Source organism: Quercus robur, chromosome 5, assembly GCF_932294415.1.
Source record: "Quercus robur chromosome 5, dhQueRobu3.1, whole genome shotgun sequence".
NCBI lineage: Eukaryota > Viridiplantae > Streptophyta > Magnoliopsida > Fagales > Fagaceae > Quercus > Quercus robur.
Genome location: NC_065538.1, coordinates 72051633 through 72071387, shown reverse-complemented (window position 1 = coordinate 72071387; position 19755 = coordinate 72051633). Strand labels below are relative to the sequence as shown.

Genomic DNA, 19755 nt, shown 5'->3' with positions numbered 1-19755 from the left:
TGTTGTGTTTGTAGCAGGGACGGACCCAAGATTTCGAGCTAGAGGGCTAGAGTATAAATAAGAAAAGAAATCATGAAATTTTAAATAAGCATCTATTTAGTATTAGCAAACTATCAAAAAAGAAAAATACAAAAAAATTTTGTTTCGTAATACATTATAATACAATCATCTAGAATTAAAGACAAAAACACAAAGCTTCATTGTTTCTTACTACATTAGAGCATTTGCATTAGCTCATGCAAAAATTTCTATCTATTTTAGCATAATAACTTACTTTTTTGTTTTATATACTCACTATTATTTATTTTACACTACATTTCATCATAATAATATTTTCTTATCAATTTTTTTTTATTATTATCTCAAATCATCTCTCTTTTCCTCAACCAAAAATCATTGTCCTCAATCTAAATAATTTCTAAAACATTCATTTGCATAGCAACAATAATTATGTAAATTTTCCCAATCAACCTAAAATACACCCACATTAGTCAATGTATCATTATACAAAAATACATTTGCACTAAAATAATTGTGTAAATTTGCAAAAATACATTTGTTCTAAAGTAATTGTGTAAATTTGAATAGTTCCTATAGTACAAATGTATTTTTGCACAATAATACATAAACTGATGTGAGTATATTCTAGGGTTAATTGGACAAATTTGGGGTCTTATGCTATTTTACAACTAATGCAAATACTATTACAATAAAATCAATGTAAAATTATAGGGAAGGGGCCTAAAATTTTTGAAAGAATGGGACAAAAATAAAATTGTAAAAAATATACCTATATATATAGGTATATTTTTTAAAAAATGTAAATATTGTAGCGGTTGTGAATGCTGTGTAAAAACTAAAAAGTGAATATTAAAAAAAAAATTTGAGAGGATTTTTGGTTTTAGAGAGGTTTAGGGCCTATTTGGTAATATTATTTTAGTAATGTTGTTTGTATTTTTTGAAAATATGTATGAGTAAAAAAAGTGTAAAAATACATGTAATCTATATATATATATATATATATATATATAAAACCGAAGCCTCTGCTGGCACCACAATTTTCCACGTCAGCACAATATTTAAAAAATAAAAAATAAAAAATAAAAATAAAAATAAAAACATTATAACACCTCAAAACCCTAACAACCTTACCCCTCTCTCAAGTTAAGAAATAAAACCCTAGCAACCTTACCCCTCTCTCAAGTTAAGAAATATAAAGCCATAGTTTCTGCAAACTCTCTCTCTCCAAACGTAAATATCAAATTCAACCCCTTTAATTTCTCTTTATATTTTTTAGGCTTCTATAGAGTTATAGTGAGTTATGCTGATTTTGTTTTTTGTGTATGTGTGTATAGATGGTCATAATACTCCGGTATTCCAAAAGAAGTTTGTGTTTTCGTTAATTGAAGGCCTTAGAGAGATAAGTGCTGTAGTTTGGAAAAGCAATACAAAAGACGATTTCATTGGCAGCGGAAAGTAATTACTTTGTCTCATATTTTTGTTTTCTGAATTGATTTTGTGTGCTTTTTAGACCCTTTTGGATCAATTTTGTTAATTGGGTGTTTTTTTTTTTTTTTTTTTTTTTTTTTTTTTTTTTTGATAAGGTCCAATTGGGGAAGATTCTTTCAAAGGGCTACGACGACCACACTTGGTGTCTGTATACTAATAATGGGGGGTAAGTACTATAAATTACTAACCTTTTTAAGTGTATTAGTTAGAATTATTTTCAAATGATTGTACCAATAAAAGTGAATGTGTATAAATTTTGTTTAATTATCCCGTGCGGGTTAGCGAGTAGTGTTATTTAAAAACTGAACTGTTGTTTAAGTCCATATATGTTACACCTCTTATGAGTTAGGATACTGTTTCGGGACGGGCTCCTCCCCGTTTGATATTCTCCAGTTCTATCCCGTTTTAATATGGATGAATGCAACGTGGAAACAGAACAATCCAAAGGCCAAAAAAAAAGCCATTAAATTCTCTCTCTTCTTTCTCCACTCTCCTGTTACTTTCACCTGTTCTCTCTCTCTCTCTCTCTCCTCTTTTTCCTCTTTCTCTAAACTGACCAAACCTGAGCATCATAAACATCAAAACAAAAGGGACAGAAGAGTTTATCAAAAAAAAAAAAAAAAAAAAGCGGGACAAAGGATGTGAGTTCTGTGCAACCAAAGGAAAAAGAAAAAGCCACGAAACAAATCAAATTTTTTATTTGATAATTTTTCATATAGAGCTGAGTCGGCACAAAGATCAGAGCTTGCTGGCCAGAGAAAATCGGTGCTTGAGGAGACCAAAAAGGAGTTAAAGATCTCTATTCTCTCAGGGGAAGCCAAGAAAATACTGCTGTGTAAGGTGGGTGTGAGATTACCATCCTTACCCTTATACCCAACCTCCCTATTGAGAGGAACCCAATCTGACCACTCCTGCCAAGAATGATAAAATCCCAAGCACAGCACTCACATCCTTTGTTCTTTTTGTTTTGATGCCTCTGATAGTTTGATGCTCAGGTTTGGTCCGTTTGAAAAAGAGAGATAAAGAAAGAGAGAAAAGAGGTGAAGTGATGGAGAGAGAGGCGAAACAAGAGAGGAGCCCGTCCCCACTGTTTCTATCTCAAGCAAACACGAGCCCAGTCCAATAAAAACCAACGAGCCCAGTCCAATAAAAACCACAACTTTGCTTCGCATCTCACTGTCTTTGCCGCTTTTTGTTCCAAAGTTTGCCTTTTGAGTCTCTTCAATTCAATTTACATGCAGCTCTGTTTCTCAGTTTTCTTTATTTTCAATTGGTTAAATCCACTTTAAGCTCTGATTCTCTTGTATTTTCAATGAAAGCTCAAAGCTTGGTTTCTGGGTTTTGCTCAAACCCAACAACCCCATCAATTCCAAACACTAAAAAATCATTCTTTCAGGCACCAACTCCTTTTTCAGCATATTTTTCACAACCCCGCAAATGGGTATCGTTTAAAATCCAACATTCAGCTCCACAAAGGGTGTGGTATAATAAGCAGAATGGTGTAGAAGAAGTAAAGGATGGTACTTCTCATGGGAACGATTTGGAATATGGGGTCAGAAGGAAAAAGCTTGCGGTTTTCGTCTCAGGTGGAGGGTCGAACTTCAGGTCCATTCATAAAGCTTCTCTTGGAGGATCAGTTCATGGAGATATCGTTGTTTTGGTCACAAATAAACGAGGTTTTCTCTCTATCTTTATGTACCTATTTTTATTTATTTATTTTATTTAACTGTTGTGTCTGCAATTTACTTGGTAAATCATGTTTTGTTTTAGGAGTTAATAGTAACTTGTTCATGATTAGTTGACCACTTATCTTCATCTCTGTGATTTATGCATTCAATTGAAATCCTAAAGTATCAGAATGAAATCTCATAGTATCATATATATATTTCTATGCTATTCATGCATTATGCATATATCTAAGTTTAAAATGTCCTTAAGTTGAGATTCTTTAGTTTTCTCACTCTCTCTTGAGCACGGTCTGTTTGTTAATTTTGTTTTAGCCCCTTTTTAATTATGGTAGACATGGGGTAGGCCTTTGGTTAGCAGATGATTTCTTGTGCTACCTTATAATTTTCAATGTGGTATCATTGTCAGATAGTATCAAATGTGCAACTGAGCCTTGCGGATTAGATTGTCCTACATACTTGTTAACCAAATGAGAAAGTTTTCTATCATTTAACATGGATCTATTGGCTACTCAAGGAGTGAATTTTGTTTTAGAAAGCAAGCAGCTATGTCATTGAAATCTGAGACTTCCTACCCATGGTTTTTGTATAATTCCCTCAACAGGTACTTGGGCAAGTTCTTTTAAATATGCTTCCATCAACTTGATTGGCACTGGTTATGGATTTTATACCATTAAAACTTATGCTTTTAGAGGGAAGATGTGCATTGCCTGGTAATTTATGGTGCTTGTTATGTTTGATGAGAGCAGAAAGTAGCTTAGGCACTGGGGAGCTATAATGCAACAGTTGCTTGTGGCTTTTTCAGAAAGTTTTCTATCTTGTACATGGATCTCTTGGCTCCTCAAGGAGTGAATTTTTTTGATTCTATTTTTCTTTTTGAAAGCAAGCATCTCTGACATTGAAATCTGAGATTTGCTATGAATGGTTGATGTTTAATTGCCTCTATAGGTACTTGGGCAAGTTCTTTTAGATGTACTTCCATCAAATTGATTTCCACTGGCTAGGGATTTTGGACCATTATAACTTTTGCTTGTAAAGGGAAGATGTGCGTTGCCTGCTAATTTATCGTGCTTGTTATGTTTGATGAGAGCAGAAAATAGCTCAGGCACTGGAAAACCATCATGCACAAACATTTGCTTGTGTCTTTTTCATATCCATTGATATGTGTTCTTTTCCTGAGTGGCAGGCTGTGGAGGTTCACTATATGCAAGAGACAATGGCATCCCAGTTGTTTTGTTCCCCAAAACAAAAGATGAACCTGATGGATTAGCTCCAAATGACCTTGTAGCTGAGCTTAGGTTAGGCTTTTCTTCCCAAAAAAAAGGCACGTTTATTTGCAATTCTCTCTTTTTATTATTATTATTATTTTTTATCTTGGAATTTTTGAATGTTGAACCATTTTTAGTAGATCCACTAGTAAGAATGTTTTTCAATTTTGCTAAGTAAGGAGTTTCTGATGCATACATCCAACTTGATTTAATTGTTGTCATAACAACTCTGGCATTATTTCTAAATCACAAAATATTAGTATTAGTGGAAAAACTATTCAATAGAGGAAAATGCCATCTCATCTGATTTTCATTGTGTGAAGGAAGTATATTGGACCAATCACTAATGATGACATCCCTTGTTGCCAATCATTGAAAATTGAGATGCACCCTAATTATGTTGAGCTCTCAATTCCTAGTTGTTCATCTGGGCATCATTTTCTGTGTTGTTGCCATGTAACTTGATTTTTTCTGTCTAAATTGCGTACTCTAGGTGCAGTTGTTTGTGCATGCTTACTTACTATTGGTTTTCTCATTTTCTGCCAGCTTAAATTTTTTGTTTGTTACAGTTGGCTTTTCCATTAGATGTCTAAGTTACTTTTTTTGATTATCTTTGGTTTGTTTGATGTCTATTGTCCCAAGCTTATTAATAATTCACACTAAAAGTCTAAATGAAATTATGCTTTCTTGGGGCAAGCAGATCTCCTGTAGACTCATCCTAGAAGATTTGTAAATTCTGCCTGGTATTAGAATAATGTAATCACTCCAAAGTACTTAATCTGATCCACTCACATTATATGCAGATTCCAGTTGATATTTAGTGTTGCACAAATAATTTAGAATGCATCTGTTTGATCCTTGACTGGTGTTTTGGAAGTACAAAAATAATGAAAAGAAAAAAGTATAAGAAATCTTGTCATGTAAAAACAATTTGTACAAGTTGGCTGTGAATTACCTTCTTCTTCATTACCTGTATCTGGATGATGCCTACTTTTGTTAAGTCATTTGTTTGCATTTCAGAGGCCATGGAAATATATCAATGGACCAGTAATGTAGAGTTTCAGTGTTCTTAACCTGGGAAGAACTTTTGAATGATATGCAGTATCTCTAAAAAGCTCTTTCTGCAGTTACTTTATTAATTCATAATTTTTTGAAAGGTGATACAATATCTTTTCCAAAAAGGAAAAAAAAAAGAAAAGGAAACAAAAGAAAACATTGATGATTTCAAATGGTACAAATATTTATTAACATTTCATATTTTATCCCAATCAGGAAATTTGAGGTTGACTTTGTACTTCTAGCGGGGTATCTGAAGCTTATACCGGTAGAGTTGATCCGAGCTTATCCAAGATCCATACTAAACATCCATCCATCACTCCTTCCAGCTTTTGGAGGCAAAGGCTATTATGGTATGAAGGTCCATAAGGCAGTCATTGCTTCTGGAGCAAGGTATCTTGTAGCATTTGATGTCTATGTATCTGAACCAATACTGTTTCCTGATTAACCACAGTAATTCAGCTCATTTTAAGCCCAAATTTCTTATTTTTGACTCTTTTTTTACCATAGTATATGTGAAGAGAATCCTAATTTTATGTTTTGTTTCTTTGTGCTTGATTAGATACTCAGGTCCTACTATTCATTTTGTGGATGAGCACTATGACACAGGGCGAATCCTTGCTCAAAGTGTTGTCCCTGTGCTTGCTAAGGACACTGCAGAGGAGCTGGCAGCAAGAGTTCTTCAGGAGGTAATGGTATTTTATATCACTCTTTTCCCTCTTCACTGGTTTTTTCTTTATGGGGGCAGGGGTCTGTTGCATTCTTTTGAATGGCTGAACCACTAGATAGGTATTCTTAGCAGTAAAGTTGAGAAGGGAACTGTGGGAGTCATATGTTAACAATTATTTATTATTATTTTTATTAAACTCAAATCAATTACACAGGAGGTATACCTGAAAAGGGAGCTAAAGAAAAGAAAACAAGCCAAGAAAAACAAAAATAATTATCTAGTACATAGGGAATCCATAAACTCAAGGAATCCCTTGATCAAGAAAGACAAGGAATAAGTCGTCCATTTATTTAGGGTCTTCAGTACATAAACTTCAGCTTCACCATGCTGAGTTATTGTCCTTCAAAACATCTTGCATTTCGTTCTTGCCAAATGCACCACATAAGACACAAAGGAGCCACTAACCCTCCTCCCATATTTCTCTGACCAGCTCAAAAAATAACTCTTACATTTAGTCATATGTTCCCCACTACATTTACACATGAATCACCATGCCATACATTTAGTGATATGTTAACAACGTTAATGTAGGGCAACAGGACCACAAAGGTCCAGTAGGAATATACTTTCTGAATAACCTCTAAATTTGTCTATTTTGGTACCAGATGATACAATAACCTCTAAATCCAAAGAACCTTAGCTGCTAGACCTCTATCTTTGAAAGGTGGAGAAGTATAGCCGTTGAATGATTAAACTATAGAATTCTTGTCTAGCAGTTATCAAAAATGAAAGTTACTTATCAAAAATGAAAGAGGAAAACAAAAATCCCTGTGACATCCTTTTGGTGAAAATATTTTCTTTGTGACATCCTTTTGTTGAAAATATTTTCTTTTAGGAGCATCGGCTCTATGTTGAGGTGACAACAGCAGTGTGTGAAGAGCGGATAATTTGGAGGGAAGATGGTGTTCCTCTCATCCAGAGCAAGGAAAACCCCAGTGAGTACAGGTAGCAGAACCAACATCAGCAATTTCTGTTTTTGGTATGGCTCAGGTCTCCAAAATATCACTTTTGAGTTTTGCCCAAGTCTTCTACCCACCCAAAACTAGGCAGCACTCCTACCCGGCTAATTATGGGGGGAAATGAAGGAAAAAGAAAGAGAGAACAAGAGTGTAGAAGCCATTTTTAACTGGCATAGTTTCTGTTCCGTTGTGTAAGGCTGAATCGCCTTGCACTTGATTTTTGTCATGCAGTTAGGCTGTTTTTGTATGAGTGTAACAGGCGGCTTTTATTACAGGCATCTGAGTTTAAATTCGAAACTTAATCATTAAAGATTTACTGTTTTTCCTCTTTGAAGATGATTATGAAATTATTAGGGTGTTCGCAATCTCATGTCCTTGGACTCCTTGCATAAATTTCTGCTCTAAAGTCTAAATTTTCCCCAAAAATTGTCATGAACAGAATGGTTTCCCCCATAAATTTGGTTTTAAATTGGATGTATAATGGAAGCCAAGAGCCTTATGGCTTAGAGAACCTGGGAAAAAAAAAGAAAAGAAAAAGAAAGAAAGATAGAGAACCTGTGAAAAAAAGAAAAGAAAGATATATTTGTATTATTGTGGAAGTTTATATATGTATTATTGTCATTCATATACCAAGTCTCCATTTAATTGGTTCCAGAGGCAATTTTTTTTAATAGTAAAAATCATACCTATGATAGTGTCTCACACAAAAATCTGTATTGTTTTTAGCAATTAGCTCTAACTTCTTGAGTTGGTTTGTGTGGGTTGATGGGTTGGGTTGAATTGGATTTATATTTTAGTTGGTGTTGGGTTGGGTTCTTGTTGGTAGTTTTTTCAACTCATTTGACCCAACCCAATTCATTATATATAAGTTTAATTTATCAGCCTTACTCTAATTATTAGTTGGATTTATTTTGGTATTTTATAAATTTACGAATTTACAATATATTGGAATTGTATTACGTTGGTTTGTTTTGTTTAGTTTTTTTTTTTTTTGTTTTAAGCAATCAAATAATTAATAAAAGTCCAATTTTTTTTTTTTATAAGATATGAAACTTGTAAGCAAAACCCACTTAAAAGTCATTTTAAGTAATGAGTTTTTTTTTTTTTTAGAGTATTTAAATAATTAATAAAAGTCCAATATTTTAATAAGACATGATACATGAAAGCAAAACCCATCAACCTAACTCAACTCACGTGGGTTGGTTTCAATTTTAAAGATGTGATGAGTTGGGATATGTTGAAAATTTATTAACTTAACAAGTTTGGGTTGGATTGAAAAAAAAAAATTGTCAACTTGACCAATACACAATTGCCAATGAATTTGAGGAAAAAGATGATGATGATTATTATTATTATGAAGGAATGGAGTATTATAATCATTTGTTAATGGTTAATTGATCTTATTACATGATGATCCATCACACCTGCCAATGAATTTTGGGCTAATTGAGACATCCAACCTAAATGAAGGATATAAGTTGGGGTTCAATGGCCTAAGAAGAGTAATATGTTATGAACACAAGATCTTATTTAGAATGTGCCAATTAAGTTACAAAATTCTTGACTACAATTTATTTTCATAATTATTGGAGTGGTAAATGTTGTAATTAGTGTACAATTAAAATGATTCAAGTGTCAAAAACCTTGTAATTTAGTAGCATTGACCGACCAATCTTCTTTACGAGAATAACCAATATTTAAATCCCCTTCCTTACTTGTTGTAAGGGTTAATGATAAAAAGTTGGTGCCACTAATGAGCAAGGAAGAGGATATCGTATTGTATTGGCTGGTATGTACCGTATCGGTACATGCACCAGTACCAAAACATCAACGTTTTGTACTAGTTTAAATACTGGTAGTACTAGCCGATTTTAGGCGTTTCAGCTAGTACCGGATGTACCGGCTAGAACCAAAAAAAAAAAAAATCCTTTTTATTTTTTTAGTTTTATAATTTTTTATTTTTTGTAAGGGTGGAATGGTAATTTCATTTCCTAATTCTAACCTAACCTACCCAGCCCCCTAATTTCATTTCCTAATCTTATTTTTGTATGCAATGAACAATTAAGTTTCTGTTTTTTATATTGTGTTTTTTTTCTTTTTTCTTTTAGTTGATGCTAATGTCTAAAACTATGAATAATTTGTTTTGAATTGAGGTAATGTTTTATGGTATACTTTTATTTTTATTATATATATATATATATATATATTTATAAATATAAAAAATAGTGGTAAACCTGAAATGGTATACCGGTATTGACCGGTATCGAAATATATTGTTTCACTGGTTAAACCGGTACAGCCTCCGGTACGAGATTGACTTTCTTGCTAATAAGTTCATATAAAAATAATGTTATACCAATTGCAACTTATCATCTTGACAAATTGTTAAACTAATTGGGAAAAAGAAATTAACAGATGGTAAAGTAAATTGATTGAGACACTTAGAGTTCAAATCTAACCAAAAAAAAAAAAACCTTGTCACAACACCTTATTGCCGATTTATCTAGAAAAAATAAACATAGTATTAAAAAGAGTTTTAGATATCCCAAGAGTATTGTACCTCATGTCATAATTCATGATATTTTTAATGGCATTCCACATCTTCCTATGTAAACAATATATATAGTCACAACACCTTATTGCCCATTTATCTTAAAAATATATTAAAAGAGTTTTAGATATCTCAATAGTCGTGGGTTCCAGTTAACTCAACTGATAAAATCTCTGATGGTTGTATAAAAGATCTGGGGTTCAATCCCCGCCTACACCAAAAATTGATTGGTGTCTTGGTGAGATTTGGGGTTTAATCCGCGCCTACACCAAAAACTGATTGGTGTCTTCGTCTGATGATAAAGAGCTATCATCAGGAGCATACGTCATAGGTTGAAACTCTCTTAAAAAAAAAGATATAGTTAACTATTCATAGTTTGCCACGTTAGAGATGTGGTATAATTTGTGGTCCTAACACTACCCTCCATTGTGTAAAAAAAAAAAAAAAATCACCCTCATTTCAGTTCTCTAACTTCGTTTTTGTTCATTTCAATCCTCTAAATTTCATATTTATCCAATTAAAGCCTTTTGATCAACTTTTGTTAAATTAAAAAAAAAAAAAAAAAACAAATATGGAAAATATTTTTTAATTGTTAATTTAATTTCTTTTAATTTAAAAATTTTGAATAAATTTTAAAAAATTAGAAGAAAATTTTAAAATTTTGAAAATTAACCACAAAATATAACAAAAGTTGATGAAAAATCTTTAATTGAATAAATTTAAAAATTAGAGGACTGAAATGAATGAAAACAAAGTTAAAGGACTAAAATGAATTTTAGTGAAACAAAGATGGTCAATTTTGCATTTTAGCATAAAAAAATGTCGACATCTTAATCAAAGTTTTCAGACCCGAACCGTTTATTGAATCGTAAAAGGGAGAGGTTCAAGGTTTTTGAGGTCGAATTGAGGTCGAACCGTGATGACGTCATAATTAATTTAATAATTATTTTAAATATATATAAAAATATTAAATTAGTAAAAAATAGAAAAATTAACTAAAATAGTCCAATTAAAACTATAAATCCATATTTTAATTATGTCTAATATATACATCTATAACCCAATAATGAAATATCTATCCAATAATAATAACCATTTTTTTATAAAAAGAAAATTAAAAGCATCAGATTGTCTTTCCAATTTCCACTTTCCAATGCCCACGTGACCAGCTGTCTAGCTTATATTCACAAACCTAAAAAAGCACTAGAAACAAAAGTAAATGAAATTAAAGGAAGAGATAAAAAAGCAATACAATTACATTGTGGTAGAAAGTTGTACTAGTTCTAATTTGAATCCATCATTGAAATTATTTTTTTACTCACCAATATTAGCTAATAACAATCTATTACTTAAAATTTATTGTGAAAACATTGTGGTAGCATTTCTTAATATTAAATACCACACGTTTGAATCAAAAAAAGAAAAAAGAAAAAAGAAAACCATACGATTACATAAAATAAATAATAATAAAACTAAGGGATAAAGACCACCACACATTTTCATACGGACCCAATTTATTACTCAACTCTCAACCTCCAATTTACTTCACAGTTATCACATTCACATATTCACATCAGAGAAAAGATAAGAGAGAGAGAGAGAGAGAGAGAGAGAGAGAGAGAGAGAGAGAGAGAGAGAGAGAGAGAGAGAGAGGAGAATCTGAAGCATCGGTGGAGATCGAGGTGCACAGATCGAAGGCCAATGGAGATCAAGGTCGCCGAAAGGACAAAGGTGGTGGAGATTGGCGTTCACCATGTAGCACTACCTCATTCGCCGCCCCACCGACGTTCGTCCTCCTCCCCACCACCAGACTGGGTCAGATCAGCTTCTTCTTCTTCTTTTTTTTTTTTTTTTTTTTTTTTTTCATATTTGCTTGTTCTGATTCAACTTTATTGTAAGAATTGGATTTTGTTTTGTGTTTTGTGTTTGGATTATGTGAGACTTTTTTTGAGAGTGAAGCAAAGAGACTGAAACAAAGATCAGACTTTTTCTGGGTTAGATTAGACGTTTTCTGATTTCTTTTTAGTTTTATTCAAATTCTTTACCAATAGATATTTTTTTTCCGACCAAAAATTGCCGTTTAAGGCTTTAATTTTTTTTTAAAGAGACCTATGAGAACCGCGAGAACCATTCACGGTTCTCAGAACCATGAGGTCCGACTGCGGTTTGCACGGGTCCCTACTTTTTTCCCATAGAGTGGTTCTTGAGGCTAAAAGAACTGCAAAAATGAGCGGTTCGAGGTTTTTTCGGTCGGACCGTACGGTCCAGTCTGGGTTTCAAAACCTTGATATTAATAGTACCATAGTAGATGAAGATGGACGGCTGAGATCATTCGTGCCCATATATAAAACCAGTAACTAGGGGTTTTATGTGTCGACATCAATGCATCTCTTCTCTCTCAGTTATAACAGCCACTCTCTCTCATTTTTCATTAGCTCTTTTGTTCTAACTTATCTAACTCTAGACTCCATTCAATCTTTTTTTTTTTTTTTTTTTTTTTTTTTTAATGTGTGATATTTGATTTATTGGATGTGGTTACATGTACCAAGAGAAGGGTGGGAAACTTCGATCAATACCCTTGTTCTTGAATTGGCCAAAGTGGCTGTAGCTAAATCAAAGTTCTTATAGAAGTTTATTGGTTGGTTGTTGTGAAATCTCTTTGATTTCTCTCTATCAACTAATCTACTTACCGAACTTCTCACATTCTTTTTATTCTTAAACCCCCCCCCCCCCCCCCAAAAAAAATTGTGGGGTTCAAAGAGAAGGGAGAGAAGAACGAAATGACATAGGATTTAGCCATTTTGAGAGAACCTTCTCAAAGATCAACCATTAGAGAGTCACCTTATAAAAAAAAAGTAGGTAGGTAGTAGAAACAATGTTATTGTCTTTGGGGTTTAGGGATGGGAAATGTGACTCCACTGAGGGTCCATTTGGATGGAGGAGTAGAAAAGTGAGAAGATAGAAAATTGGGAGATAATAGAAAAGTGGGAGGATAGAAGAGATTTTAGTTTTCTCTTATTTGTGTTTGGTTGAGAGGATGGAAAAGTAGAGAGATAAAAAACTTATTTGTTTGGTTGAGAAGAAAAATGAGAGGATGGAAATGAAGTTGGTATAAATTTACAATTGTGTCCCCCATTAAATAAAACAAAAAAGTAACACATTTTTTTATATAAAAAAAAATTGTGTATGGACATTTCAAATTTTTTTTAAAAAAAATAGCACAAAAAAACTGAACCAGAGGTAAAATTAGATTTGCCTCCGGTTCTCGGTTTTTCCCAGTTTTTGATCAATTTTGGGCATTTTTATTGGATCAGATTGGTACTCGGTTCCTAATTGGACAGGCTGGTTCAGTTTTTAAAACCATGACTAAAAGTACAAGAAAAGACAAAAAAAGAAAAAGAAAAAGTAGAATAAAAGAAAAAGAAGAAGAAGGCAAAAAAGAAGAAAAAGAAGCAAATGGCAAGAACACACCCAGCCCAGAAGAAGAAGAACAAAAAGAAAAGAAAGGCAAGAATGTTAATGCAGCACCAAAAAAAAAAAAAAACTGGTAAGAACAAGTGAATAATGCCCATGTGCATCATGCATGTGGGCATTTTGTTCGGCTCAAATTGAGCTTTTCTCTCCCTCTAGTTTTCTCCTCATTTTGGGGAGAAAATTTTTTGGCAGGCCTGGGGAGAAAACACCTGGGCCCCCACCACTTATTTTCCTTCCCCCCCTCTTAACCATATAACCACTTAAAATGCTATCTTTCCACTTTTCTCTCATAAATTTTCCATCTTTCCTAGAATCTCTCAAAACAAACACACCTTAAGGAAAATAAAGAATATATAAACTAGGGTTGAGTTTGGCATCAGCTTTTAGCTTTTAACTTTTATGTATAACTTTTTGAAACCTCTTTTTTTTTCCCGCATTTTCTCACTTTTTCAAATTTTTTCAAGCTACAAGTATACTTTAGTACACTTTTATCAAAAAGTTTTTAGCAAAAAACTAAATAAGCTATCCTAAATGGACACTAGGAAGAGTTTCATTAGATATAGATTTCTTTTAAATAGTCCTTTTGAAAGCATGCCCAAGGAGCAAGCATCCATCCAATCTTTGCTTATAGACATCAAATGGCCTTATTTCCAATTGTTAACTACTTATATTGAACAAGTTAGTAGCCTACCTTGGCTAAATGTTGGGAAAAACAAAAATAACTATGCTTATCCTTATAATAAAGAAAAAAACCCCATATTAAACCGATTCACCCACTAATGCTACTACCATCATAGAAGAAGATCTATTAACGTGCATGGCTGCCTATATAACAAGCTGCCTCTGACCTTTGTACCATGTCCGCAAAATAAAAACCAATAAAAACTTTTCAACTTAACTGTTATGAAAAATGTTGTGAAATTTTTTTGCATATACAACATCGCTCTCTACAAAATAGCTACAATTTGGTATAAGCACTTGGAAATTAAACAAAATATCCATTTGGCGCAGCCACTAGTCCAACTTGTATTATATGGTGTATGATTTTTCAAACAAAACAAATCAATACTTATCTTTTTAGTAAAGAATAAAAAATTCTAATAAGATTTGTTTTTTGGTGTGTATTCATCAAAATATAAATTTTATAATGTAATCAAGTGACTTTTTATATAGAGTCCTTTTAAGTCCAAAACATAGTTATTAAAATTGGATTGGCCGTTGAGTTAATGTACTTGGATTTTTTAAAAGTTTTTTTTATATTTTTTTATTTTGAGATATAATTATAATATGCTGCTAATTGTGCAGCTCTCCTTTCCCTTTAGACCGTCAAGCACTTTGAGCATAATGAGGTGTCAATTCAGTTACAAGGCCCTTGACTACTTGAACTAATATTTGAGCATATAAATTTGTGGATTTTAAATTATATGTTTATAAACTTATAAATAAACATATACATAAATATATACATAAATATATATATATATATATATATATATATGTATGTATATGTGTGTGTGTGTGAGAGAGAGAGAGAGAGAGAGAGAGAGAGAGAGAGAATATTTATTATCAAAAAATATCCTAACCAAACCGAAATGACATTCAGTACAAAATTGACTCCCTTTATTAAACATCTAGGGTGTCATATAGCATTTGAATTAATGACATGGAATATCCTTTCCATTTAATTAAAATTAATCCATTTCATGGTTCATATTAGATGTAACAAGTTTAATGGTGTATTCAATATCACATTAGATATAAGAAATAAAAGATTGGATTCTATTCCAAATAACATATATATATATATATATATATATATGTTATAGTAGGTTGAGTTTGAAGTTTTACTCAATATGTGTGTATATATATATATATATATATGTTTCTTGCACCAACATAATGTAAAAGGTCTATCCAAATGTTTGAAAGATGAATTTCAATTTGAATTATTATTTTAGGTGAAATCATCGACTCTCCAATTGAGCAAGTGAGAAATATAAATTTCTGTTAATTCTCTAATAGACTCTCCATGGGTTTTGAGATATAGGCATAAAGTGTCCGCAACTCTTCTACTTTACATACGTTTCAAACAAACAATGAAGTAGAAGTATCGTAACAAAATCATTTATGATTATTGTTTTTATATTAATAAGTATTCTAAGCTAATGGCAGCCAACATTCCTACAAAAATAGTAAAAATTCTTGGTACAAAGTTTGAGTTATCAATGAATCTTGGACCTATCAATTTCAAAATTTTCATATTCGATTTGACCTATAGACGAATTTGTAATCATGTTTCATGTCAACTATTAAGCAAGGAGTTGGAGGCATATGCAAGAAATAGATACTATGCCCATTAACATTTGATATTTTGAATTGATTTGATCAACTAAAAGTTAACTTATTATAGTACTAGATTTGTTTTTAAAACATTTTTATAAAAAAAAAAAAAATGCTAAATTACTTTTATTTCTACTCATCCATATATATAAACCAAGTTAATATATATATATATATATATTATTTTTTTAAACAAAGAAACCACTACATTTATAATATAACTATATACATAACATAAACATAAATAAAAATAATAAATAATTACAAACTAACCATTGGCACTGCATATTCTCCATGTCATGGATTTGCTCTCTCTCTCTTATACAATACATATACTTTAGTTCAAATTAATTGATAGTTGTAGACGCTTGGGAAAGAAGGATGTGGTGAAAGATAGAGATGCGTGCCAAGTTGTGGGCGCTAGGCTTTTCTCGGTTTCCCTTTTTCTAGTTTCCACATTAGAGCTTGGTAATGTGATGTGCCTGTATGTTGTTACTAGGGTGAGGTGTGTGTGTGTCTTTTTACTTTATTTGGAAGAGTTGCCACCAACCATTGGTTTTATTTTAGGTGTGATTGTTCATCTATTTGTTAATTAATTTTAATCACCTAATTAACTAAAAACCAATCATAAGGGTTCATAAGTTAATTAAGGTAACCAAAGTCTTGAATCAAAGATTCTTAGATTCAGAAGTTCAGTTATGGTTAGGGAAGGTGTTAAGCACCCAATATTGTCTATCTAAAGGATAGTACCTCATTTTAATTTAATCAAAACGTTCATATTTTGAAAAATAAATTAAATACTTGGCATTTAAAAAAAAAAAAAAGTGATTTGGTACAAACAATACATATACATAATGTGTTAATATCTTATTTACATATGTAAATAGCATGTGATATGATTTGCAAAGAATATGTACAAAAAACATGCAAAATATATACATAAATATCATTTGAAAAATATTTACTATGTTGCAGGAAATGATATATATATATATATATATTATGTGAATATTATTCACTATATATCTAAAAGCAAAAACAAGCAATTTTATTATTTGACAATGTAAAAGGAAAGAGAGGGGGGAGAAAAAAGTGTCACCTTATGCCTTTAAAAGCAAAAATAAGCAATTTTATTCTCCAATTATAATTTTCATGCACAAACACAACAAACCAAAATAATTAGTGTAGGAGAGGGGGATACATCAATTGAAGTGGATTATGGATACATCACAACCTCTTTAAAAATTATGCCACTTAAGAGAAGATTATTTGAAAGCATTTTTATTTGTGTGAAAAGGGACTTTCCTTTGGAAAAGAGGTTTTATTCATTTTAAAAAGATGAGAAAGTTTCTTATGTTTATAAAAGAAAACCTTTTTTACATTTGACAAGATGAGTATTTTCTTTTTGAAAATCTCATGACTCTTTGAAAAGGCTTATTTTAGAAAAATGGGTATCTCAAAAGCTTATTTTAAAGCAAAAGGTTATGAGTTTTTAGAAAAGGGATTTTAATGTGGAAGAATCCCACCTCTTCTATTGTGTTGTGCACTTGTATGTGTCTTTGTTGTTGTTAGTCTTTAAAAAAAAAAAAAAAAAATCCTAATTTTACACTCTGGAAAATTACTTTATGTGTTTTAACAATCTATTGATTCTATTCGACAACTCACCCTAACATCCATTTCTTATTTTTCACATCACACCCAATACTATTCATTTTTTTCACTCTCTTTCTCTCTTGTCCTATTCCTCTTGGTCTCTTTCTCCCTCTTCCTCTTAAGCAACCAACAACTACAACACATAGTCATTGATGCTCACTCCCTAACAAACCCATCGGCCATCGCCCAGTAACCACCACCACAAACTCACATCTAGTGGTGGCAATTTGTGTTTGCAGGTCAAGTTCATGGCGTGTTGAGTCATAAGTATCCGACTATATGGGTTGACCCAAACCCAACTTGTTTAGTAAACGTGTTAAATATCCTCAACCTTAACACAACCTGTTTATTAAACAGGTTAACCCGACACGACACGTTTAACTCGTTTAATTAACAAGTCATGTATAAGTCAATACAAATGACCTATTTAATAACCTATTTGATTAATAGATCATACCTTACTTGAATAACATGTTATTAATTCCTATATATCTAAAATTAAAATAAAATTACAACAATAAATATAGTAACAAATATATAATTAGAAAAAAAAAGCAATAATAACAATATGTCAAAAGCTAATACCTTTATAAGCTAAACGGGTTAGATGAGTTCGTATGTTGAACACGAGCATGAATCATTTATTAAACAGGTCAGCTGTGTCGACTTGAATATGACCCAAAGTCGTTTAGCCTCAACCCATGACCTGTTTATAAATGGGTTAGTCGTGTCAGTTTCGCATGTCGTGCTAAATTTTGCCATCCTTACTCACATCCATAACACATTGCCATCACCACACATAAACCTCTCTCTCATTCTCTCTCTCTGCTTGACTCTACCCCCTTAGCCTCTCACGCATCGATCCTAACAACACCAGATTCATAACCCACCATCTAATCTAATCCACTTCAACCAAGCAAAAAAAAAAGAAAAAAAAGAAAAAGAAAATCCCAACCACGATTGTACCATCTCAAAGCAAGTCATAACCCACTAATAGCAACCCTAAATCAGAGAGAGAGAGAGAGAGAGAGAGAGAGAGAGAGAGAGAGAGAGAGAGAGAGAGAGAGAGAGAGAGAGAGAGATTATTTTATTAAAGGAAGAGGGAGAATTTTGAATAAAAAATTATATTTAATTTTTAGCAATTGGCTACAGTAATTGCTTCAGATACCAAGTTATTGTAGCTATATGTAAAACAAATATTAGATATACTAACTCGGCTATGAGAAGTTTTTATATTTATTTATTTATTTGATGTTTTAATAGCAATTTGGGTGTTCTAAACCACTAAATGTAGAGCATTAGCACCAGGTTAGCTAAATGCAAAATTTTTAGCATTTAACATACTATACATCAAAAACCCATAAACATCAGATATTTCAAATGCTAAATAAATTTGGTCTTACTATTGGCGCGGTATAGATAGAAATGCTATTTAAAAAAAAAAAAAAAAAATTCTCTTTGCTCTCACCTAGTCTATTGTCTATCTAGTTTCTCTTTCAGCCTTTCTCACTCTCACTCTTAGACATGCATTGACCTTTCCCCGCAACTCTCTCTCTCTCTCTCTCTCTCTCTCTCTCTCTCTCTCTCGGCGAGTTGTAGTGGTTTGGTTTTTCTTTTCTTGATCTTCAGATATGGGTGATGGGGTTTTTAGTTATGTTTTTTGCAAGGAATTTTTGTTTTGATTTGGGTTTTGTGAGGGCTTGTGGTGGTGGGTTGCGATTTTGGTAGTGGTGGAAGGTTTTGGGTTTATGGTAGTGGAGAGTTTTGGGGTGGAACTATTATAGAATATGTGGTTTGGTTTTTCTTTTCTTGATCTTCAGATATGGGTGATGGGGTTTTTAGTTATGTTTTTTGCAAGGAATTTTTGTTTTGATTTGGGTTTTGTGAGGGCTTATGGTGGTGGGTTGCGATTTTGGTGGTGGTGGTGGAAGGTTTTGGGTTTATGGTAGTGGAGAGTTTTGGGGTGGAACTATTATAGAATATGAGAGAGAGAGAGAGAGAGAGAGAGAGAGAGAGAGGAATAAAAAAAAAGAGTAGATGTGATAAATTTGAGATGTGAATGTGGTGTAGAGTGTTTCTAAAAAAAAAAAAAGAAAAAAAAGAAGAGATGTGATGTAAGTGACTGAGTAAGTTAATTGTATGTTAAATTTAATAAATTAACTTTTTAATGTGTTAAATGCTAAATTTTTTATAGGATATGATACTAGTGATATCTGCTGTGTCAACATCTTGATCTGACCACATAACATGAAGATGAGCGGCTGAGATCATTCCTGCCCATCTATAAAGACAGCAACTAGGGGTTTTAGGTATCGGCATCATTGTATTATCTCTCATCTCTCACAGTTTTCACAGCCGCTCTCTTTCAATTTTCATTAGCTCTATTGTTCTAACTTATCTAACTCTGAACTCCATTCAATCTTTTTTTTCTTTTTTCATATTTGATATTGATGTATTTGGTAGTGGCTACATGTACCAAGAGAAGGGTGAGAAACTTTGATCAATACCCTTGTTCTTGAATTTGCCAAAG

The 19755-nt window shown here is 32.3% G+C and overlaps 1 protein-coding gene and 1 non-coding gene across 3 annotated transcripts; both read left to right on the top strand.

The window, feature by feature from the left end:
* Positions 1 to 1985: 1985 nt before the first annotated feature.
* Positions 1986 to 7541, top strand: LOC126726969 (phosphoribosylglycinamide formyltransferase, chloroplastic-like). Of its 2 annotated transcripts, none has more exons than XM_050432406.1 (5): positions 1986 to 3185; positions 4381 to 4492; positions 5735 to 5911; positions 6081 to 6213; positions 7084 to 7541. In XM_050432406.1, exons 1-5 carry the CDS (start codon positions 2822 to 2824, stop codon positions 7195 to 7197), a joined length of 900 nt encoding a protein of 299 aa, XP_050288363.1. In that variant the 5' UTR covers positions 1986 to 2821; the 3' UTR covers positions 7198 to 7541. The 2 variants fall into 2 exon arrangements, with proteins under 2 accessions (XP_050288363.1, XP_050288364.1); XM_050432407.1 differs by having other exon boundaries at positions 1989 to 3185; positions 6081 to 6207.
* A 4816-nt stretch (positions 7542 to 12357) lies between these two features.
* Positions 12358 to 12464, top strand: LOC126732034 (small nucleolar RNA snoR109). The gene has a single exon (XR_007659220.1). It is a non-coding gene; the product is annotated as a small nucleolar RNA snoR109 (small nucleolar RNA).
* The last annotated feature ends 7291 nt before the right edge of the window (positions 12465 to 19755 follow it).

What these genes read in the sequence shown, in the direction of transcription:
- LOC126726969 (XM_050432406.1), top strand. Translation starts at nt 2,822, where the DNA reads ATGAAAGCTCAAAGCTTGGTTTCTGGGTTTTGCTCAAACCCAACAACC. An exon ending in TTTGGTCACAAATAAACGAG is followed by an intron (nt 3,186 to 4,380) that starts GTTTTCTCTCTA and finishes CCTGAGTGGCAG; the next exon opens with GCTGTGGAGGTTCACTATAT. An exon ending in GAGTTCTTCAGGAGGTAATG is followed by an intron (nt 6,214 to 7,083) that starts GTATTTTATATC and finishes ATTTTCTTTTAG; the next exon opens with GAGCATCGGCTCTATGTTGA.